Source organism: Narcine bancroftii, chromosome 2 (genome assembly GCF_036971445.1).
Source record: "Narcine bancroftii isolate sNarBan1 chromosome 2, sNarBan1.hap1, whole genome shotgun sequence".
Classification (NCBI taxonomy): Eukaryota; Metazoa; Chordata; class Chondrichthyes; order Torpediniformes; family Narcinidae; genus Narcine; species Narcine bancroftii.
This window is the reverse complement of record NC_091470.1, coordinates 194,364,941-194,389,145: the sequence shown is the minus strand read 5'-3', so window position 1 is coordinate 194,389,145 and position 24,205 is coordinate 194,364,941. Positions and strand designations below refer to the sequence as shown.

The 24,205-nt window shown below is 43.4% G+C and overlaps 2 protein-coding genes across 3 annotated transcripts in view; one reads left to right on the top strand and one right to left on the bottom strand.

Annotated features, from left to right (window-relative positions):
* LOC138753047 (actin-like protein 6B) overlaps positions 1-3,928 on the bottom strand; it is a 42,414-nt gene extending 38,486 nt beyond the window's left edge. The window contains 1 exon segment of the mRNA XM_069915640.1: positions 3,861-3,928. Coding sequence (XP_069771741.1) covers positions 3,861-3,885 — 25 coding nt within the window. The 5' untranslated portion in view covers positions 3,886-3,928.
* A 17,048-nt stretch (positions 3,929-20,976) lies between these two features.
* Positions 20,977-24,205, top strand: part of LOC138754889 (guanine nucleotide-binding protein G(I)/G(S)/G(T) subunit beta-2) — an 89,048-nt gene continuing 85,819 nt past the window's right edge. For both annotated transcript variants that reach the window (XM_069919847.1, XM_069919845.1), the window contains exon 1: positions 20,977-21,129. The gene's annotated coding sequence lies outside the window, so the exon portion shown is untranslated. The remainder of the gene's footprint in view (positions 21,130-24,205) is intronic.

Below are 24,205 nucleotides of genomic sequence, written 5' to 3'. Positions count from 1 at the left end.
GCTCAGCAAAGGGATGTCCCGGACTGCGTCCAGTCTCTCCAATGTAGAGGAGACCACAACAGGAGCAGCGGATGCAGTAGACGGCCCCTGCAGATACACAAGTGAAATGTTGCTTCACTTGGAAGGGCTGTTTGGGGCCCTGAATGGTGGTGAAGGAGAGGCAGCTTGGGGAAGGGAGAAGGTATAAGATACTGTACTGAAGAAGATGGGAGGAAAGGAAAAGTAAAAGAGGAAAGTCTGCAGACACTGTGGTTGAAGTTAAAACACAATGCTGGAAAAACTCAACAGGTCAAACAAAGATGAAGATACATAACCATTATTTCAGGCTTGATCCCCTCATCAAGGAGGCCACCTTCCATTCAATATCCTGTCACCTCTTGGACCTCCCACCCCTTCCCTCGCCCCTTCTACTTGCCATTTCCCATTCCCACTGTCGTCTCAATAAAGACCATTAGGAGCAGAAATAGGCCATGTAGCCCATCGAGTCGGCCCTGCCATTCAATCTTTTTTTTTTTTTTTTTTTTTTTTTTTTTTTTTTTTTTTTTTTTTTTTTTTTTTAAATTTGACACTGTTAGATTTAATACTGGTATAGTTAAACATTTCAAGTATGGTGGTTTACAAATTCAGCTGTAAAGCACATAAACAGGCTATCAACCATTACATGTACCTACGTTAATGCCAACTGTACATATTAATTCCACATCTCTCTGTGCCTTGCTCATTTAATAACTCAATATAAACACCCAATTATCTGACCTTTACACAGCGTCAATATCAATATGACAAGCTTCAGGAAGTGTTGATATTTCATTTAAGGTGCCATTTTCTCGAACACTTCTCTGGTTTTGAGGTGGACATTTTTTTTTAAACAAGATTTTCAAACAGAACACCCGGTACAAGACATACTATTTATCAAAGTTGATCCTATGATGATGCATTCCACCAGCGTTGCCTCGACCGCCAGGATGTTTCCTGTGTTTCCCAATGCGGCCATGGCCATGGCTGACGTGTCCTCTCAGCTTTCTGGTTTTTCTAAACCTGGTTGGCATCTTCGCTGGTGACGTCAAGAGGGACGGCGGCAGGAAGTCTCCCTGCCATTCAATCTTGAGCTGATGCATTTTCCCCACCCAGCGCTCTCCCCAACCTTGACACCCCATTTCTTTCCACCGAAACTGTCCGACCTGCTGAGTTCTCTTCGTCTATTCGAGATTTCTGCATCTTGTGGGGGTTTATTTTAATTTTGGAGGCACTGTGGGCCATGAGGACGGTTTGCAAAGAAAAATGGAGATAAAATTTAATGCAGACAAGGGTGAGGTGCTGCCACATTGGAAAAACAAACCAAGGAGGGACGTACACGGTATATGGTAGGACACGGAGGAGTGTGGTAGAACAGAGGGATCTGGGAATTCAGATACATAAATCCCGGAAAGAGGCATCACAGGAGGACAGGGTTGGAAAGAGAGCTTTTGGCATATTGGCCATAAATCAAAGTATTGAGTACAGGAGAAGGGATGTTATGGTGAAGTTGTACAAGACATCAGTGAGGCCAGATTTGGAGAATTGTGTGCAGTTTTGGTCACTGAACCACAGGAAAGATATCAGTAAGATAGAAAGAGTGCAGAGAAGATTTACTAGGATGTTGCCCGGACTTCAGGAACTGAGTTACAGGGAAAGGTTAAACAGGTTCGGACTTTTTTCCCTGGAGTGTAGAAGAACGAGGGGAGATTTGATAGAGGGTTAAAAATTATGAGGGGGATAAACAGAGTAAATGTAGGTCGGCTTTTCCACTGAGGGTAGGTGAAATACAAAGCAGAGGTCATGGGTTAAGGATGAAAGGGGAATAGTTTAGGGGAGCTTCACACAGAGTGGTGGGAGTGCGGAATGAGCTGCCAGCTGAGGTGGTGAATGCAGGATTTGGACAGGTACATGGATGGGAGGGGTATGGAGGGCTAAGGACCGAGTTCAGATCAGTGGGACTAGGCAGAATTGGGCAGCACGGTTGGTGCAGTGGTCAGCGCATGCTTTTACAGCGCCAACGATCGCGACCAGGATTTGAATCTATTAGGAGTTTGTACATTCTCTCCATGTTTGGTGAGGTTTCCCTGGGGGCTCTGGTTTCCTTCCACTCTTCAGAACAGACCAGGATGTAGGCAAATGAGGTGTAATTTGGTGGCACGGGCTTGTGGGCCAGAAGGGCCTGTTATCGTGCTGTATGTCTAAATTTTAAAAATTTGAATAATAGTGTGGCCCAGACTAGAAGGGCCTGTTTCTGTGCTGTAATATTCTGTGAACTTTTTTTTTGGATTACCAAAAGTTGTAATTCTGAGTTGCCCACAAAAAAAAGAATCTCAGGGTTGTATGTGATGGAACATAGACTACTACAGCACAGTACAGGCCCTTCACCCACAATGTTTGTGCTGACCCATATATCCCTAAAATTTTTCCTTCACCATATGCCTGTCTAAGAGTCTCTGAAATGCCCCTAATTTTCCAGCCTCCACCACCACATCCTGGCAATGCATTCCGGGCACCCACAACTCTCTGCATTAAGCAACTTACCCCTGACGTCTCCCCTGAACTTCCCTCCTTTCACTCTGTGCATACATCCTCTGATCCTGCCCTGGGAAACAGGCGCTGGCCATCCACCTCATGAACTTGTAGACCTCTATCAAGTCTCCTCTCAACGTTCTTCGCTCAAAGAGAAAAGTCCCAGCTCTGCTAGCCCTGCCTCATAAGTCTTGTTTTCCAATCTAGGCAACATCCTGGTAAATCTCTGATTCAGATTTATTTACTGTCACATACAGATTCTTTTTTTCCTGGGGCAAGGCAGAATCACCACTGATTGGTAGTGCAAAAAGTAAACATGTAAACAAATTAAGAACTGCAAACAGATAACATATGTAAACAAATTGTGCAAGACAAGAAGAGCAAAGAAAATCAATAAAGTGCACAAGTAAGAGTCCTTAAACAAGTCCCTGATTAAGTTTGTCCTTAAGGAGTCTGATGGTAGAGGGGAGCCGCTGTTCCTGAACCCGGTGGGTGAGAGTCTTGTGGCCTCGATACCTCTTTCCTGACGGTAGCAGAATGGAGCACGTGCTGGGTGGGGTGGATCCTTGATGATCACTGCTGCTCTCCGACAGCAGGGTTGCCCGTGGATGTTCTCGGCTGTGGGGAGGAGTGTCCCCGTCCCAGACCGTAACACAGCCAGCCAGCACACTTTCCACCCCCTCCACGTCCTTCCTATGATGAGGTGACCAGAACTGAACCCAAGTGGGGTCCCACCAGAGATTTGTAGAGTTGCAACATGACCTCTGGACTCCTGAACTCATTCCCCCGACTAATGAAGTCCCATAGGCCTATCCCACAACCTGTGCTGCGACCTTGAGGGATGCATGGATTTTGGACCCCAAGGTCCCTCTGTTCACCCACCATTCACCCTGTACTCAGCCTTCTGGTTTGTCCTTCCAGAATGGTGTATGTATTCGGAATCTATGGGAGGCGGAGGGGATGAATCCTCCTGGGTCCTGCCACCTTACATCACATTGAGGGTACCCCACCAGAAACAGCATCAAATACCAGCCCCCACCCCACTTTCCCCGCACCCTGAGAGCAGGCAATGCCCGGCGCGGATCCCCAGTCCCGCTCCAGCGCAGATCGACGCTGTGACAGCCCCTGCACATCTCCGCAATTTCAAGCGCACCGCTTCACCTCCTTCCCAGCGCTTCAAAGGCATCTGGACGCGAGTTCATCTGGGCCTCGCATTGTTTCAACCCCTGCACGAACAGACTTCGTATGTGATTGCAAGCCTGCGCCGGCGACCAGGGCAAGGTGAATGCGCCGCTCCCTCGGTCGCTGCTTACCTCCCCCGTACACCCCGCCGCTCATCGCTGCAAACTGCCTGCTGCACAATGAAGGAAAGAGGACGGGAGGCTCCTCCGGCGTCTGCAGCCTATCATGGGCTGCAATGAAACATGCGGCGGCCGCCTCCAGCCCCGAGCTCGCTCCTCCCAGCTGCCCAAAGCCAGGCTGGAATTAAAGGCGCAGGTAGCGATGACTTCTCCCGACCCCCTCCCTACTGTGCCCAGCTCTAAGAAGCACGAAGTGGGGTGGGGGAGGGGGGGGGAGGGGGGGGGGAGGGGGGGGGGAGGGGGGGGGGAGGGGAGGGGGGAGGGGAGGGGGAGGGGAGGGGGAGGGGAGGAGGGGGGAGGGGGGGGGAGGGGGGGGGAGGGGGGGGGAGGGGGGGGGGAGGGGGGGGGGAGGGGGGGGGGAGGGGAGGGGGAGGGGAGGGGGGGGGAGGGGGGGGGGAGGGGAGGGGGGGGGGAGGGGGGGGGGAGGGGGGGGGGAGGGGGAGGGGGGGGAGGGGAGGGGGGGGGGAGGGGGGGGGGGAGGGGGGGGAGGGGGAGGGGGGGAGGGGAGGGGGGGGGGAGGGGGGGGGAGGGGGGGGGGGGAGGGGAGGGGGGGAGGGAGGGGGGGGGGGGAGGGGGAGGGGGGGAGGGAGGGGAGGGGGGGGGGAGGGGGAGGGGGGGAGGGGGGGGGGGAGGGGGAGGGGGGAGGGGGGGGGGAGGGGGAGGGGGGGAGGGGGGGGGAGGGGGGGGGAGGGGGGGGGGAGGGGGGGGGAGGGGGGGGGAAAGGGGGGGGAGAAGAGAGAGAGAGAGAGAGAATGAGAATGGGAGGGTGAATATGAAAAAGGGGAAGAATATGAGAGAGAATCACAACCTAAATTCTTCTGTCATATGTTCATGGCAAAAGTGAACACTACAGCACAGAAACCGGCCCCTTCGGCCCTTTCTAGTATGTGCCGAACCATTTGTTCTCCCTAGTCCCACTGACCTGCACTCAGTCCACACCCCTTCCCAACCACGTTACTGTCGAAATTCTTCTCAAATGTCAGAATTGAACCCTCGTTCACCACTTCAGCTCGTTCCACACCCCTGCCGCTCTCTGGGTTAGGGGGCTCCCCCCTCATGTTCCCTCTGATGGTTGGCGAAGCGGTTAGCCCAATGCTAATACAGCGCCAGCGACCTGGGTTTGAATCCTGCGCTGTCTGTAAGGAGTCTGTGAGTTCTCCACAGGTCCGCGTAGGTTTTCCCCAGGGGCTCCAGTTTTCTCCTGCCCTTCAATAACACATGGGGGGGGGGGGTGTTGATGGGGTGTAATTGGGCGGCACGGACTCGTGAGCTGGAAGGGCATGTTGTATGTCTGAATTATAAAATAAACTTTCCTCCTTTCACCCTTAACCCATGTATCTCACCTACTCTCAGTGGAAAAAGCCAACCTACATTTACTCTGTCTGTCCCCTTCATAATTTTAAATACCTCTATTAAATCTCCCCTTGTTCTTCTATGCTCCAGGGAATAAAGTCCTAACCTGTTCAACCTGTAACTCAGTTCCTGACGTCCAGGCTGTTACCTTTGTTCCATGAAGGAGAACTTTGGGTTTAATGCTTAAGCATTTTTCCAAGTTGCTTGAACCAACAATGCACTTGACTTCTGTCATAGTCTACTTTTTGTTCCCATGCATATTGCCTGCTGGGAAATGTAGTTCTTTATTGTACACACATTATAACACATCTTTCCCCTTTTAAAGAAAACTCATACACATTACTGTGTCCACGTAACAAAGGTATCTACATTCCATGGCCAGACTCTTTCCCCTCAGCAGCTTTTAGTCAGTCTCTGAGGTGATTTTACAGTCCTTGTTTGGTCTGGTATATGCTTCCACCAGTGTACTGCGTTAGATTTAGTGTTTTCTGTGAACTCTAGACAACATGTTCCTTTTCTACATGTGCTGGCCCCTTTTGCATACTGACAGGTGATGGGTCATGACCATGGGTTGGAACTTGAGGTCGTAGATCCATGGGATTCCTTCTCGGGGTATCCCTTCCTTGTCTGGATCTAGTAGGAATGTGGTTGGATTTCCTCAGGCGCATATCCTTGCATGGACCACGTGCCAGAATTGTGATCTCGGATTCGCACTTGAACTCCAGGCTTCAGGACTGGCCAGCTTTTCACAGTCTTATCTGTTTCTCTTTTACTTTCTCTTCCACTTTAGCCTGTTTGACCTTGTGTTGCTCCTTTGGGTGTCAACAGATATTCATGCATTGGAAGGTTGGTCTGTATGTGTCAACCAATCAGCATTGGGTCAGGAGAAAGGCCATTCTGTAGTGGTGCACTTTGTGAATCATTGGACTTCTGTGGAAATCCCCTCGTCCATCACAAAACCCTCTGCTAGGGCCATTAGACTTTGAGTGATGTGGGCTTGAAGTTTTATGACAAATATTGGCAAAGGAATCAAATTCACTGCTTGAAAATAGTGGACCATTGTCTGATACGACTTCACAAGGAACTCCCTGCCTCGCAAACACATTTTTTCATGAAAGTGATAACTGCTTTGCTGGATGTTGACGGCAGTGTTGCTACCTCTGGGCAAATGGAAAAATTCTGTTTCTACGATATGACTCTTCCCATTCCAGTCAAACAAATCTACTCCAACTTTGGAGTACAACCTGTCTGATACAGGGTGTGATGTGAGTGGTTCTGGTCTGGTTTACATCTTGGTTCATTCTTGGTGGACCCCCATACAATGATGTCATCCATCATGGTTTCAATTCCAGGTATACTTTCGAAAATCATGTGGATGGTTTTATGGTAGATTTCTGGTGCGGACAAGATCCCATATCGTAGCCAAAGAAAGTATCTTTTCTGTGGAGTATTGAAAGTGTATTGTCTCGAACTTGCCTCATCGAGCTTCATCTTCCAAAACCCCGATGACGCTTCGAGCTTGCAAAAACCACTTGGCATCTGAAAACCAGGAGATGATTTCCTCCTGTGTCGACAACTTAAAATGCTCTCTCTACAGCTTTATTGAGATCTCTTGGGTCCAGACATAGACCCAATGCTCCTTTTTTCTTTTGTACAATGACCAATGACCTGACCCAATCTGTAGGTTCTTCAATTTTCTGGATAACTTTCATCCATTCCATGCATGCCAGTTCTTGTTTAAGTTTGTCTCAGAGTGGAAAGGGAACTGCCTAGCTGGCATGGACAACAGAAGCCACTATCTCATCTACGTGGATCTTGTGTACACCAGGTAAACATCCAAGCCCCTCAAACACACCTGCATACTCTTCTATGAGTGTTGTGTGCTCATCTTCAGTCTGTGAAGCCACGATCAAAACTCTTTTCACCAGGTTGAGCTCTTCACATATTGGCTGGACTCTCTTTTCTACAATCAGTAGCTGTGACTTTCAATGGTGCCCTTTGTGTTTGAAGGTCACCATACAGCCCCCTTTCACTGGAATGTTCTCTCCAGAGTAACCTGTCACTTTTAATTTCACTGGATAAATCTTGCTCTATACGGTGAGGGTCTTGTGATTGTCTGTAGATAACAGATTCACCTGGGCTGCTCTGTCGAGCTTAAATGGAATTACTGTCTCATTCATAGTCATGGGAATGATCCATTCCAATTTACCCAGCAGCGGCAGTCTGTTGAGAATCCACAAAAAACATCCCTCCATTTCATCCACTGTATATACTTTTGTCTTGGTAGCCCCAGCTTTGCAGCTCTTTGCAAAATGATTCTTCTTCCCACATTTATTGCAGGACTTTCCGTAGGCAGGACACCTCATTGGAATACATCAACCTCTGCACCTGCTGCATTTCCTTTGCTGTAGCTTTCGGAAACTCCTGGCACTCCACTTCTCTGTTTTCACCACAGGCACTGCTGCGTCTACCCTGTGCAGTGTCTTGGCTTGTTGCTTGTGTGGTCTCTGCTGCCCTACACCTATGCGCAGCCTTTTCCAGAGTCAAACCTTTTTCACGCAACCATCTTTCTCTAAGCCCAAACTATTTTGTCTCTAATGAGTGAGTTTTTCAAATCTCCAGTTTCACAGGACTTACTCAGTGTGTGAAGCTCGGTGAAGTTTCGGTCGAAGCTCATACCTTGCTTCTGGTCACAGGAGAAAAATCGAACCTCTCAAATGTGACATTTTTACTTGGAACAAAATACTTCTCAAATTTTATCATCAGAGGAGTCACGTGATGGAGTAGTGGCCGGTCAGGGAATTCCAGCCCTCTCCCAAAAAGTTAAAAAAAACGCACAAAACACAAAGGTACAAGATTAAAATTTACAACAAAGTAAAAATAAAGGTGAGAAGAAAATGGCAGTGAAGAGAGAAAAGTCGAAAACAATGGGAAGAAGAGAAGAAGAAAGAATGTCAGAAGAAGAAGGTGAAGGCCTTACCTGTCCGAGAAGGCCCGCCGCGGAGAGAGAAGCCCGGTCCCTCAGGTCAGTGGAAGTCCCGGGCTCTGGACTACAAAAATGGCTCACAGAGCCAAGTAAAAGTGCGCAACCGCACATGAAAAACAACACACTGACGGGAGGGGGGAACAGCTGTGGAATCGATCTCCACAGCTGAGAGAGACACCTGCAACACAGCAGCAGGTGCAGAACACAGAAAATAACGACAACAAGAAAGAAGAGGGTAAAAAGAAAACAAGGAAACAACAGATGGTCAATCCAGAGGAAGAAGAAGAAGAAGAACAGAAAGAAATGGAAGAAGAAGAGAAAGGCAAGACAATGGATATATCTTTTTTTAAAGAATATATGGAATCAGTGAAAGAATGTCAACTACAAGAATTTAATGAGATAAAAAGAAGAATTAAGAATGCAGAAGAAAAAAATGAATAAAATAGAAATGGTCGTATCAGAGATAGGAAAAAGAGTGGAAAACATGGAAGAATGAGAAATAATGGTAGAAATGGAAGTAGAGGACTTAAAAGAAAAATTAGAAGAATCTAATAAAAAAGTTAAAGAGGCAGATGAGCTGTTAGCTCAGAAGATAGATATAATGGAAAACTATAATAGAAGAAATAATATAAAGATAGTGGGCCTTAAGGAAGATGAAGAAGGCAAGAATATGAGAGAATTTATAAAAGTTTGATCCCCAGGGTCCTAAGAAGACCAGAATTACAGGAAGAAATGGAAATAGAGAGGGCACATAGAACCTAAGCCCCGAAACCACAATCGCAGCAAAAACCAAGATCCATTTTAGTAAAATTCTTAAGATATACAACAAGAGAAAATATATTGGAGAAAGCAATGAAGAAAATAAGAGAAGACAAAAAGCCACTGGAATATAAAGGTCAAAAAATTTTTTTCTATCCAGACATAAGTTTTGAACTCCTGAAGAAGAGGAAGGAGTTCAATATAGCAAAAATGATCTTATGGAAAAAAGGATATAAATTTATGTTAAAGTACCCAGCGGTACTTAAAATAGTTATTCCAAGGCAACAAAACAGACTATTATCGGATCCAGAGGAAGCAAGAAAATTTGCAGAACAACTACAAAACAAGCAGAGAGATGAAGAAATGTAATAACATAACATAACATAACAATTTACAGCACGGAAACAGGCCATTAGGCCCTTCTAGTCCGCACCGAACCAAACACCCCTCTCTAGTCCCACCTCCCTGCACAATGCCCATAACCTTCCATCTTCTTCTCATCCATATACCTGTCCAATCTTTTCTTAAATAATACAATTGACTCCGCCGCCACTATTTCTCCCGGAAGCTCATTCCACACGTCTACCACTCTCTGAGTAAAGAAGTTCCCCCTCATGTTACCTCTAAACCTCTGCCCCTTAATTCTTAACTCATGTCCTCTTGTTTTAATCTTTCCTCCTCTTAACGGAAATAGTCTATCCACATCCACTCTGTCTATCCCTTTCATAATCTTAAATACTTCTATCAAATCCCCTCTCAACCTTCTACGCTCCAAAGAATAAAGACCCAATCTGTCCAATCTCTCCTTATACTCTAGATGCTTAAACCTAGGTAACATTCTGGTAAACCTTCTCTGCACTCTCTCCATTCTGTTTATATCCTTCCTATAATTAGGCGACCAGAACTGCACACAGAACTCCAAATTAGGCCGCACCAACGTCTTATACAATCTCAACATCATCTCCCAACTCCTATATTCCATGCAATGATTGATAAAGGCCAGCATACTAAAAGCCTTCTTCACCACCCTATTCACGTGAGTTTCTACCTTCAGGGAACGATGTACCGTTACACCTAAATCTTTCTGCTCTTCTGTATTCATCAGTGCTCTCCCATTTACCACGTATGTCCTGTTCTGATTCATCTTACCAAAATGAAGCACCTCACACTTATCAGCATTAAATTCCATCTGCCATTTTTCAGCCCACTTTTCTAAGCAGCCCAAATCCCTCTGCAATCCTTGAAAACCTTCTTCATTATCCACTATTCCACCTATCTTAGTATCGTCTGCATATTTACTAATCCAATTTACCACCCCATCATCTAGATCATTAATGTATATAACGAACAACAATGGGCCCAATACAGATCCTTGAGGCACACCACTGGTCACCGGCCTCCAGCCTGACAGACAATTATCCACTACCACTCTCTGGCCTCTCCCTTTCAGCCAATGTTCAATCCATTTGACTATCTTAAAATTTATACCTAAAGACTGCACCTTCTTAACTAACCTTCCATGTGGTACCTTATCGAAGGCCTTACTGAAGTCCATATAGACAACATCCACTGCACTACCCTCATCCACATTCCTAGTCACCTCTTCAAAAAATTCAATCAGATTGGTCAAACATGACCTTCCTCCCACAAATCCATGTTGAGTGCTCCTGATCAGACCCTGTCTATCCAGATGTTTATAAGTACTATCTCTAAGAATTTTATCCATTAATTTACCTACCACAGATGTCAAACTTACAGGCCGATAGTTGCCAGGCTTCCTCCTTGAACCCTTTTTAAATAACGGAACCACATGCGCAATGCGCCAATCCTCCGGCACTATCCCCATATCTAATGACATTTGGAAAATTACCGCCAGAGCCTCTGCTATTTCCTCCTTCACTTCTCTCAATGTCCTGGGGAAGATCCCGTCTGGTCCCGGAGACTTATCCACCTTTATATTCTTCAAAAGCCTTAAAACTACATCTTTTGTAATCTCTATATTCCCCATATTTACCCAATTTGCTTTTTTTATCTCACATCTCCCAATATCCTTCTCCTTAGTGAATACCGAAGAAAAGAAACTGTTCAATATCTCCCCCATTTCTCTAGGCTCCACACACAGTTTTCCACTCTGATTCTCTAAGGGACCAATTTTGTCTCTAGCTTTCCTTTTACCATTAACATGAGAGTAAAAATGACCACAAACTATATGTATGTGTGTATAGGGGTATATGTGTGTATATCTATATATATATATATATATATAGTGTGTATACATGAATGTATCTGTATTTAGAGGAAAATATATAGAGTATAGATAAGAATTAATAAGGGAGGGAAAGGGAATAGAGGGAATAAGGAGGGAATTAAAAGAGTGACCTTTGTTACATATGAAAATTGAAATCTTTTCCGGGGCTGCTGGGTGGGGAGGAGTTACGGTCACTGCAAAATCAGTTGACGTTTGCGAGTGAATTTGCAAATCCAAATGGAGAGGGGAGATGTGGTTGCCCGACAAGGGATAAAGGGCAACTCAGGAAGGGGAGGGGATAGTGGGGTTAAAGAAATTTTAAATAGGAGAATAAGGAAAATGTTTGATGTTTTAGAAATGTTGTCTTATAAAGTGTTCAAAACAAGAAAGCAGAAATGGATAAGAAGGAAAGGTCATGATGGAGAAACAGAAAGGGAAGATAAACAAAGTATGAAATGGCTACGCTGAACTATATGAATTTAAATATTAACAGAATACATAACCAAATCAAAAGGAAGAAACTGCTAAATTTACTGAAAAAAGAAAAAATTGATATAGCATTTGTGCAAAAAACACATTTAACTGAATTGGAGCACAAGAAATTAAAGAGAGATTGGGTAGGACATGTAACAGCAGCATCGTATAATTCAAAAGCAAGAGGAGTAGCTATATTAATTAGTAAAAATTTGCCAATTAAAATAGAAGAGGAAATAATAGATCCAGCAGGGAGATATGTAATGATAAAATGTCAGATATATTTGGAGTTTTGGAATCTACTCAATGTATATTCACCTAACGAAGAAGATCAAAAGTTTATGCAAGATATTTTTTTGAAGATAGCAGATACGCAAGGGAACATATTAATAGGAGGGGATTTCAACCTTAATTTGGATTCAAATATGGACAAAACTGGTAAAAAAAATGAACAGAAAGAACAAAGTAACCAAATTTATAATTAAATCGATTGAAGAAATGCAACTTTTGGATATATGGAGGAAACAACACCCAAAGGAAAAGGAATATTCATATTATTCGGGTAGACATAAAACATACTTAAGAATAGACCTATTTTTGTTATCAGCTCGTATGCAAGATAGAGTAAGAAAAACAGAATATAAAGCTAGAATATTATCTGACCATTCACCCTTGATATTGACAATAGAGTTAGAGGACATCCCTCCAAGAATGTATAGATGGAGATTAAACTCCATGCTACTTAAAAGGCAGGATTTTAGAGAATTAATTGAAAGACAAATTAAAATGTATTTTGAAATAAATACAGAATCAGTGAAAGATAAGTTTATACTATGGGATGCAATGAAAGCGTTCATTAGAGGGCAAATAATAAGTTATGTAACCAAGATGAAGAAGGACTATAATGAGGAAACAGAGCAGTTGGAAAGGGAAATAGTAAATATAGAAAAAGAATTGGCAATGAAGGAAGATACAATTAAAAGAAGAGAATTGGCAGATAAAAAAATAATATATGAAACACTACAAACATATAAGGTGGAGAAGAACATAATGAAGACAAAACAGAAATATTATGAACTAGGGGAAAAAACGCACAAAATTCTAGCATGGCAGCTTAAGACAGAACAAGCTAAGAAAATGGTATTGGCATCAAGGAAAAAAGACAAACAAATCACATATAATCCAACGGAGATCTATGAAAACTTTAGAGAATTCAATGAACAATTATACCAAACTGAAAACGAAGGGAAAGAAGGCAAAATAGATGAATTTTTAACTAAAATTGAACTACCAAAATTACAAATAGAGGAACAAAATAAATTAACAGAACCATTTGAAATAGTAGAAATACAAGAGATAATTTAAAAATTACCAAATAATAAAGCACCAGGAGAGGATGGATTCCCAATAGAATTCTATAAAACATTTAAAGATTTATTAATTCCTCCCCTCCTGGAGGTAATCAATCAGATTGATAAAACACAAAACTTACCAGATTCATGTGAAACAGCAATAATTACAGTAATACTAAAGCAAGGGAAAGATCCACTCACACCAGCATCATATAGACCAATATCATTACTTAACACAGATTATAAGATAATAGCTAAACTATTAGCAAACAGATTAGCAGAGTATGTACCTAAAATGGTAAATCTAGACCAAACTGGATTTATTAAAAAAAGATGCACAACAGACAATATTTGTAAATTTATTAACTTAATTCATGCAGTAGAAGGGAATAAAGCACCAACAGTAGCAGTTGCTTTAGACGCAGAGAAGGCCTTTGACAGAGTAGAATGGAATTATTTATTCAAAGTATTGCAAAAATTCAGTTTACCAGAGAAGTATATTAATTGGATTAAAGCATTATATAAGGGGCCATTGGCGAAAGTGACAGTAAATGGATATCTTTTCTTTGGCTTGGCTTCGCGGACGAAGATTTATGGAGGGGGTAAAAAGTCCACGTCAGCTGCAGGCTCGTTTGTGGCTGACAAGTCCGATGCGGGACAGGCAGACACGATTGCAGCGGTTGCAAGGGAAAATTGGTTGGTTGGGGTTGGGTGTTGGGTTTTTCCTCCTTTGCCTTTTGTCAGTGAGGTGGGCTCTGCGGTCTTCTTCAAAGGAGGCTGCTGCCCGCCAAACTGTGAGGCGCCAAGATGCACGGTTTGAGGCGTTATCAGCCCACTGGCGGTGGTCAATGTGGCAGGCACCAAGAGATTTCTTTAGGCAGTCCTTGTACCTTTTCTTTGGTGCACCTCTGTCACGGTGGCCAGTGGAGAGCTCGCCATATAATACGATCTTGGGAAGGCGATGGTCCTCCATTCTGGAGACGTGACCCATCCAGCGCAGCCATTGGCGAAAGTGACAGTAAATGGATATATATCAAAGCAATTTAACTTAAGCAGGTCAACACAGCAGGGATGCCCACTATCACCCTTATTGTTCGCGTTAGCTATAGAACCACTAGCAGAATTGATAAGAACAGAAAATAAAATGAAAGGGATAAAAATAAAAGACAAGGAATATAAAATCAGTTTATTTGCGGATGATGTTATAGTATACTTAACAGAACCAGAACTATCAATAAAAGAATTATATAAGAAATTGAATTAATATGGAGAAGTGTCGGGTTACAAGATTAATGTAAATAAAAGTGAAGCAATGCCAATGAATAATGCGGATTTCTCAAAATTTAAGAAGGAATCACCATTCAGATGGCAAATGCAAGCAATAAGATACCTAGGTATACAAATAAATAAAAATCTTGGTCATCTATATAAACTCAATTATTATCCAATAATGAAAAAATTACAGGGCGATTTAGAGCATTGGAAAGATTTACCATTAACACTAATAGGAAGGATAAACTGTATTAAAATGAACATTTTCCCAAGGATATTATACCTATTTCAGGCATTGCCAATACACTTGACAGAGAAATTCTTCAAGGAGTTAAAGAAAATAATAAGGAAATTTTTATGGAAAGGGGGGGAAACCGAGGATAGCACTAGATAAATTAACAGAATGGTGTAAACAAGGAGGCTTACAACTGCCAAACTTTAAAAATTATTATAGAGCCGCACAATTAAGATACCTATCAGATTTTTACCAAACAAGGGAAAAGCCAGATTGGACTAGATAAGAACTAGATAAAGTAGGGGAGAAGATACCTGAACATATATTATATAAATGGGATGAAAAATTGTTACAACGTAGGAGTTCTCCAGTATTACATCATCTACTCAATATTTGGAAGAAGATTCATGTAGAAAGGAATAAAACAAATTACCAATTACCAAAACTAATATTGACGCAAAATCAGTTACTCCCTTTTACAATAGATAACCTTTCCTTTAGAGAATGGGAGAAAAAAGGGATCAAAAGAATAGAAAATTGTTTTTCAGGAAATAGATTATTATCCTTTGAACAAATGAAAGATAAATACAATATAACTCAAGATACAGTGATGGCATATTACCAATTGAGATCCTACTTGAAGGACAAATTAGGAAGCAGTCTGAGTTTACCAGAGGGAAGTAACTTTGAATATGTGATTACAGATACAATGATAATCAAAAGATTTATAACAAATATGTATATTAAACTGCAAGAAAAGGAGAATGAGGAAACAAATGGTAAAACTAAACAAAAATGGGAACAAGATTTAAATATAAAGATAAAAAAAGGAAACATAGGAGAAGTTATGTTCTGGAACGATGAGAAATACAATAAATATGAGGTTACGAATGATACAATATAATTGGATACACAGGCTATACATTACACCTCAAAAGTTAAATAAATGGGACCCAACAGTATCTGACAGATGTTTTCATTGTAAAAAAGAAATGGGAACAACAATTCATGCAATCTGGACATGTGAGAAAGTGGAAAAATTTTGGGAAGATCTAAACCAGATATTAAATAAAATTACAGAAAACAATATACCAAAAAACCCAGAGATCTTCCTCCTAAGTAACATAAAAAACAAAGAATTTGGAATTGATTTGGATGGTGCACAAAAAAGATTTGTTAAGATAGCTCTAGCTGTAGCAAAAAAATGTATTATGTCAACCTGGAAATTGGAAGATAATTTGAAAATTCAACAATGGTATATAGAAATGAATAAATGTATTCCATTAGAAAAAATAACATATAGTTTAAGAAATAATATTGAAATATTTGAACAAATATGGGAGCCTTACATGAAACACAATAGAGAAAACCTACCGGGGACATTCACTACCTAAATTAACGAAAGGAGAAGGAAATGAAAAGAATTGACTCAGTGGAATTTCTTGTTTATTTTTATTGAATGACAACATTGTTTGACTGGTTTAATGTATCTTAGATTTTGTACTTTAAATGGATGGGGGAGGAGGTAGTGAGGGTGGGATGGGAGGGGGGGGGAGAAAATGACACTGTATATATTTGAAAAGGAAAATGTATGTATCATGGTCAATGGTGTGAAAAATAAAAAAAAATTTAAAAAAATTTATCATCAGAGTGTCCAACATAAAAGCTGCCTCATCAATTCACCCATCATGTGTAGAAATATAGACACTTTCCTTTTTTTATCAATCTCTCCCGTTCCACCAGCCTCTAAATAAATGTCCAATCACTGTTTGAAGTGTTTAGATTGCTGGTAAACTCCATCAGTGTGGGAGGACTTAACTTATCCATGACAGGAGTTATTGTCTCCTCTTACTCACACACACACTTTTGACACCATGTGAAGTTTGTTCCTTGAAGGAGAACAACCTCGCGTAGGTTTAACACTTAAACAACTTCATCTTTCTGAGCTGCCTGAACCAACACCACACTCAACTTCTGTTAGAGTCTACTTTTTGTTCCCGCATGTGTTTTCTGTTGGGAAATGTAGTTCTTTATTATACATGTATAATTACACACTCTGCACTCTTTCAAGCTTACTGATATCTTCCCTGGTGACCAGATTTCAGATTTATTGCCAGAGTATATGCATGAGATCACATACAAACTTAAGATTCCTTTTCCTGTGGGCCAGGCAGAATTACCACTAATTGGTAGAGCTAAAAAAAACCTGCACTAAACAATCAACAGAACTGTAAACAGATAATGAATGTAAACAAACTGACTGTGCAATACAGAAAGAGCAAAGAAAATCAATAAAGTGTAAGAGTCCCTGATTGAGTTTGTCGTTGAGGAGTCTGACTGTGGAGGGAGAGCAGCTGTTCCTGAACCTGGTGGTGCGAGTCTTGTGGCCCCAATAACTCAAGAACAGAGCATGTGCTGGGTGGGGTGGATCCTTGATGATCACTGCTGCTCTCTGACAACAACGTTCTCTGTCAATGTTCTTGATAGTGGGTAGGGTTTTGCCTGTGATGTCCCGCCTGGGCTGTGTCCACTACCTTTTGGAGGGCTTTACACTCAGGTATTATTGTCCCCATGCAGCTGGTCACATCACTGCACATCTATAGAAATTTGCCAGAGTTTCTGGTGTCATACCCCTGAAGAAGTAAAGGCACTGATGTGCTTTCTTCACGATGCCATTAGTGTATTGGATCCAGGAAAGATCCTCCGAGATAGTGACTCCCAAGATCCTAAAAGTGCTCACCCTCTCCACCTCTGATCTCCCAGTGATCACAGATCGTACACCTCTGGTTTTCCCTTCCTGAAGTCCACAATCAGCTCCTTAGTTTTGGTGACACTGAGAATTAGGTTGTTGTCGGCGCATCGTTCAGCCAACCTTTCCTGAATGAATGATTAATAATTAGTAATTCACTGGACAATGAAGATTTTGCTTCCTCAACTCAAAGTGATCCATCACGTGCTGTTATTTAGATACAACCTATTTTTCTGATTTCCTGTCATATTTTAAGTTGAATTTAAACATACAGAACCATGAAGAGCAACATGTCGTTGAAAATTCATTTTCTGCATTCGCACTTGGACGTCTTCCCTGCTGATCTTGGTGCTGTCAGTGACAAACATGGTGAAAGGTTTCACCAGGAGATGGCGACCTTGGAACAGTGGAATCAGGGCAACTGGAACCGATCGATGCCAGCCGACTATTGTTTGACACTGACACAAGAGGCATCAGATGCCTAGTACAAAGGAAAATCAACGGCAAAACAGTTGAACGGATGCAAAGTGTCAGCATCATTATGCGATTAAACATGCTAAATTCAATAAAAGTTAATTTAATGTTTCTCTAACTTCCTATCATATACAGTAAATCTAAAATGATCTTTGCGTTCAGCTTGAAGTTGTCTGTCATAATCCCCATTTGTTTTCAGAAACCAAGTCTTTTTAAAATAATTTTTATTTAGTATTTCACCGTGAACCACGTTAGTAACAATATACACAAATATTCAGCATTAAAATATACACAGTGACATTTTCATTTTCCCCTCTTCTCCCTTCCCTCCCCAACCCGTAATAACTTAAAGCAAGAAATGAAAGAAAGAAGAAGAAATATATAAAAAAAAGAACAAAAGAGAAGAGGTCTGAAATCGACAATTTCTAATATACTCAATGTATGGTTCCCAAATTTGTTCAAATAAAGCATATTTGTCTTTTAGATTGTAGGTAAGTTTTTGTAATGGAATACAAGAATGGAACCATTCTTGTATTTTTAAAGTTGCTTCCATTTTCCAAGTTATCATTTTGAATGCTTTTGCTGCTGTAAGTGTAATCTTAATAAATCGTTTTTGACCCCTGTCTAATTTTAGACCTAATTCTTTATCTTTTATGTTGTTTAACAGGAAGATTTTTTGGATCTTTTGGTATCCTATTTTTTTGTAATTCTATTTAATATTAGGTTTAAATCCTCCCAAAATATTTTCACTTTTGTATGTGTCCAAATTGCGTGTATTGTTGTTCCAATTTCTTTTTTGCAATGGAAGCCTCTGTCCAATATTGTTGGATTCCATTCTTTTAACTTTTAAGATGTAACATATAATCTATGGAGCCAATTGTATCAAGACAAAACCGAGTGTTTATTGTATTACTCATGGTCCCCGCGCATAGTTCCTTCCATGTTTCGTTCTTTATTCATATATTTAAATCTTTTCCCCCAACCTTGTTTGGGTTTATACATAGCTTCATCATTTTCCTTGTATTGCAATTTGCTCTACATGTTTGTAATAAATTTTAGGAAGCAAATCTTTTGAAAAAAATGATTGTCCAGTATAATCAGGAACCGCTCAAGACTCAGCAGGTCACACAGCGTCTGTAGGAAGTAAAGAGGCAGTGAAAGAATTTTAACATTTTAAAATTTAATAATCCTACATGGCCCATGAGCTCGTGCCGTCCAATTACAACTCCTGGTACATTTTGGAGGGTGGGAAGAAACCGGAGCACCCGGAGGAAACTCTTGCAGACACGGAGAGAACGTACAAACTCTTTACAGACAACGTTGGATTCAAACACGATGCTGGGAGGGGCAGAGTGAAGGTGGGGAAGATGTGGCCAGTCTGGGAGTTAAGGAATGATATGGGTCAGCACAACAATGAGGGCTGAAGAGCCTGTACTCTGCTGTAATGTTCTATGTTCTCTGTGGTTGGACAAGATCAGGGCACAGGAGATGCTTATCTCAAAGAATGTAAAACTATCTCCAATTTGGCCATTCAGCCCATTGAGCCTGCTGCACCATTCAAACAATGTATTTCTCTTCTCAACCCCACTCTCCTGCCTTCTCCCCATAACCTTTGACAGCCTCAACCCATCAATCTCTGACAAAAACCCTCTTCCTGTTCTAAGGCGGTGTCAGAATCAGAATCAGAATTTATTGTCGTGAACATGTCATGAAATTCGTTGTTTTGCGGCAGCATCACAGAACAAATATTGATATAAATTTATTTTAAAAATAAATAAGCAGGGCAAGAAAATAGGAGAAAGTGAGGCAGTGCCTGTGGTTCATTGATCATTCAGGAATCTGATGGCGGAAGGGAAGAAGCTGTCCTTGTGCTCGTCTTCAGGCTCCTGTACCTCCTTCCTGATGGTAGAAGAGTGAAGAGGGCACGGCCTGGGGGATGGGGGGGGGGCCTTCAGGATAGAGGCTGCTTTCTCAAGACACCGCCTCTTGTCGACGTCCTCGACGGATTGGAGTCTGATGCCGGTAATGTTGTTGGCCGAGTTCGGAACCCTCTGCAGTGTTTTTCTGTCCTGCGCGTTGTGCCTCTGTACCAGACAGTGATGTTACTGGCCAAAAAAAATGCTCTCCACGGTCCACCCGTGAAAATTTGCAATTCCTTGGTGAAGTACCGAATCTCCTCAAACTCCTAACAAAGTATAGCTGCTGCCGAGTCTTCATCAATCCTCTCTGCTCTCAGACTCTCCCACTACTGGAAACATCTTCCCCATGTCCTCTCCACTCAGCCTTAGCAGTGAGATCTCCTCCCTCCTCCTTTTTGTTTGAATATTTAAAACATTTTCATAGACTCATAAAATCCAAACAAACCATATAATCTTTATTTTTAACATTCATGTTACACACAGAGTCTGTATTTATCCCCCCACCCCCTCCCCAAACTCCTCCTTCTAAACTCCAGTGAAAACAGGTGCAGAACCACCTACAGAGGTGCATCAGAAAGTGCGCAGACCGGCCGTTTCCTGCGGGAAAACATAACTGTAAACTCAAGAAAGTTAAAAAAAGAGAGAAATATAAACAAGAAGGCAGTGTAAACAAACTGCTGTATCGAAAATAAATATTCAATAATAAATAATGTGCAAAGTAAGTTTTTAAAGGAGTCCCTGACTGAGTTTGTTGTTGAGGAGTCTGATGGTGGAGGAGGAGCAGCGGTTCCTGAACCTGGTGGGGCGAGTCTTGTGGCACCTACACCTCTTTTCTGATGGCAGCAGTGAGAACAGAGCGTGCGCTGGGTGGTGAACGCTGCTGCTCTCCGACGGCAGCATCCCCCGTGCAGCGCTCTCGATGGTGGGGAGGGCTTTGCCCGTGACGTCCCAGGCTGTGTCCACCACCTTTTTGAAGGGCTTTACGCTCAGGGATTCCCCCTCCCCCAAAAGAAAACACCAGCACCACGTCGCAGCAGGTCGCCACAACTCCCACCTCGGGTTAGCAGGGCCGCCGACGGGGCCAACGGCCACTCGGGCTCGCTGGCGCCCCTCGGTGGGTGCAGAGGGTGATGCCAATCTGACGTCAGGGCTGAGGCGTGGGGGGGAGTAGGCGGTCGCTGGGGCGAGGGCCCTGATTGGCTGCGGCTTGCTTTGACAGCCCCCAATCACACTGCATGGGGTTTCCAGAGGCGTCTGACAAGGGCTGAGCGCAGCTAAGCCTGGTTCTGATAAGGTGCTGTCAGTGCACAGAGATCCAGCCCTTATTAACACAGGGAGAGAGAGGGGCTTTCTGAAGATCCTTCACAAAAGGGACTCCCTTCCAGCAACACACTGCTAAGGTAATTAACCATTTAACAGAATTTGAGCCAAATCCTTCAAAGAAATGGGTGGAACATGTTGCATTTGGTCCCAGTTTCACTGTCGAGGTGTTCAGGTCCTTCCATTGCAGTTGTGAGCGGGACTGGATCAGGGAGCCCTGTTGTTAAATCCACCCCTCCTCCCCGGGGTGGGGGACTGAGAAGGATTGTCCCCGACCACCCTGCCTCGCTGGGGGACCCGTTCTCCTCCCCTCCCCTCCCGCGGCCGACAGTCGCCAGCCTTCACCCTACCCTTTGTCAGGGCGACGAGCCGGGGGGTGCGCCGAGGGTTAGTTACCCCGCTGGTGGTTGTAACGAGGGGGTCAGGGGTGGGGGGGGGGGGTATCATTCGCCGTCCATTCCCGACATATCGCAGCCTCAGGAAGTCCTGTTAACTCTTCGTGGGTCGGTCTCTCTCTCAGACATTCGGGTATAAATCGATCCGTCTTCTCTCTCTACGCCCCACCCTCTCGTTTACAAGGCGATGACTTTGTGCTGGTACCGAGACTCTTTGTGGGTCGCTCTCCATCTCTCCCCCTCTCATTTTCTCTCCCCCCCCTCTCTCATCTCTCTCGCCACTCATCTCTCTCTTTCCCCTCTCATCTCTCCCTCTCCCCCTCATTTCTCTCTCTCCCCCTCTCATTTCTCTCTCTCCCACTCTCATTTCTCTCTCTCTCCCCTCACTTCTCTCTCCTCCTCTCCCTCTCATTTGTATCTCCCTCTCTCATTTTCTCTATCCCTCATTTTTTTCTCTCACATTTTCTCCCTGTCCCCTCCCCATCCTCTCCTGTCCCTCGACCGCTCCCCACCCTCATTCCCTCTCATATTCCCCCTCTCTGTCATAATTTGCCCTCTTTCATATTCTCCCCTCTCTGTGCCATATCCTCTTCCCCTCTCCCCCTCCCTCCCACCACCCCCTCATTAACAGGCTCTGTGTCTGGGTAGCAACAGTGTGTTGTCCTTATCTGATCCCTGAGGAGACATCTTCCATCACTGCTACAATAAATGGAATGCACCCTCCCTGAGCCAGGAAGGTGACATTCAATTCTGATGTCAGCTGAGAACTTGCAATGAGGACAACTTGGCATTTCCTGCAATATTGTGGTGCCGACAGTTTGGTAGGTTGAACATAAAACAGGACCTTCGGCCCTCGATCTTGTGCTGACCCATATATTTCTTAAAAATAAAGTACTAAACCCTCCCTTATCCTGTAACCCTCTTTCCATCTATGTCTCTGTCTAAGAGTTAAAACTCCTAATATTCCAGCCTCCACCACCACCCCTGGAAAGGTATTCCAGACCCCCAAAACCCTCTGCATTTAAAAAAAACAACTTACCCCTGACATCTCCCCTAAACCTCCCTCCCTTTACTTTGTACACATGTTTGCTGATCCTGCCCTGGGAAACAGGTGCTGGCCGCCCACCCTGTCTATGTCTCTCAGAATCTTGTCGACCTCTATCAAGTCTCCTCTCATCCTTCTACACTCCAGAGAGAAAAGTCCCAGCTCTGCTAACCTTGTGTTCCAATCCAGGCAACTTTCTGGTGAGTCTCCTCTGCCCCCTCTCCACAGCTTCCACATCCTTCCCATAATAAGGTGACCAGAACTGAACACAATACTCCAAGTGGGGTCTCACCAGAGATTTGCAGAGTTGCAACATGACTTCTCGACTCCTGAAATCAATCCCCCGACTAATGATCCAGTAACCCATAGGCCTTATTAAATTTTTTTGGTGTGGGGGTTATAAATTTGGGGCTGCCAGAATTGTTTTAAGTGGGTTAGGCTTGGAAGGATTTTGCTAGTCGTTTCCTGTTTCTTCAACGTCAATTTGTGTATTGAATGAGACAATTTCTACCCCAGTAGCAGTTACAAATCTAGATATGATGTTTCTAAATCGGACCCCTCACAATTTGATGGGACAGTGCAGAGGGAAACATTGGCTCCTTGCAGACTGTGTCAAGAAGGCTTTACTCTGTGTACATAATTCCCTGAAAGTGGCATCTCAGCTGGATAGGGTTACAAAGAGAGATCTTGGAATATTGGGCCTTCATAAGTCAAAGTATTGAATACAGGAGTTGGGATGTGATGGTCAAGTTGTATAAGACATTGATGAGGCCAAATTTGGAGCATTGTGTGCAGTTTTGGTCACCAAACTACAGGAATGATATCAATAAGAGAGAAAGTGCAAAGAAGATTTACTAGGATGTTGCCCGGACTTCAGGAACTGAGTTACAGAGAAGGGTTAAACAGGTTAGGACTTTATTCCCTGGAGCATAGAAGAATGAGGGGAGATTTGATCGAGGTATTTAAAATTGTGAGGGAGATAGACAGAGTCAGATTTTCCCACTAAGGGTGCAAAGGAGAAAGGGGAAAAGTTTAGGGAGAACATGAGGGGGAACCTCTTCACACAGATTGTGGTGGGGGTGTGGAACAAGATGAAGTGGTGAATTGGGCTCCATTTTAACATTTAGGAAGAATTTGGACAGGTGCATGGATGGCTGTGGACTGGGTGCAGGCCAGTGGGACAGGCTGAGTTTGTCACAGAGTAGAAGGGCCGAAGTGGCCTGTTTCTGTGCTGTACGTTCTATGGTTCTATCTCACTTGTGCAGAGATAAGAGAAAAAAGTATAGCACCATTCACCCCTTCAAACCTGCTCCACTATTCAAGAGACCTTCCCGCCAATATCCTGCGCTGACCCCCTATCCCTCAATTCCCTTAATATCCAAAATCTTAGCTTGAATTAGAATTTGTTGTTCTGCACATGTCACGAACTTTGTGGGTGCAAATACTGCTGTCAATTGCATTTTTAAAAAATATATAATTTAGTGCAGAAGAAGAAAAAAGGAGGCATTGTCTGGTGTTCATTGTCCGTTCAGAAATCTGATGGCAGAGGGGAAGAAGCTGCCTCTATACCGCTGGGCACCCGTCTTCTGGCTCAGCGGATGGGCCTCTGCGATCCTCTTGAGAAAACAATTCCAAAGATTCACTACCCTCTTTACTCCGGACGAGGATGTGAGAATATTGCAGCCATTTGCACGTTTGAGTAAAACCCATCTTTCC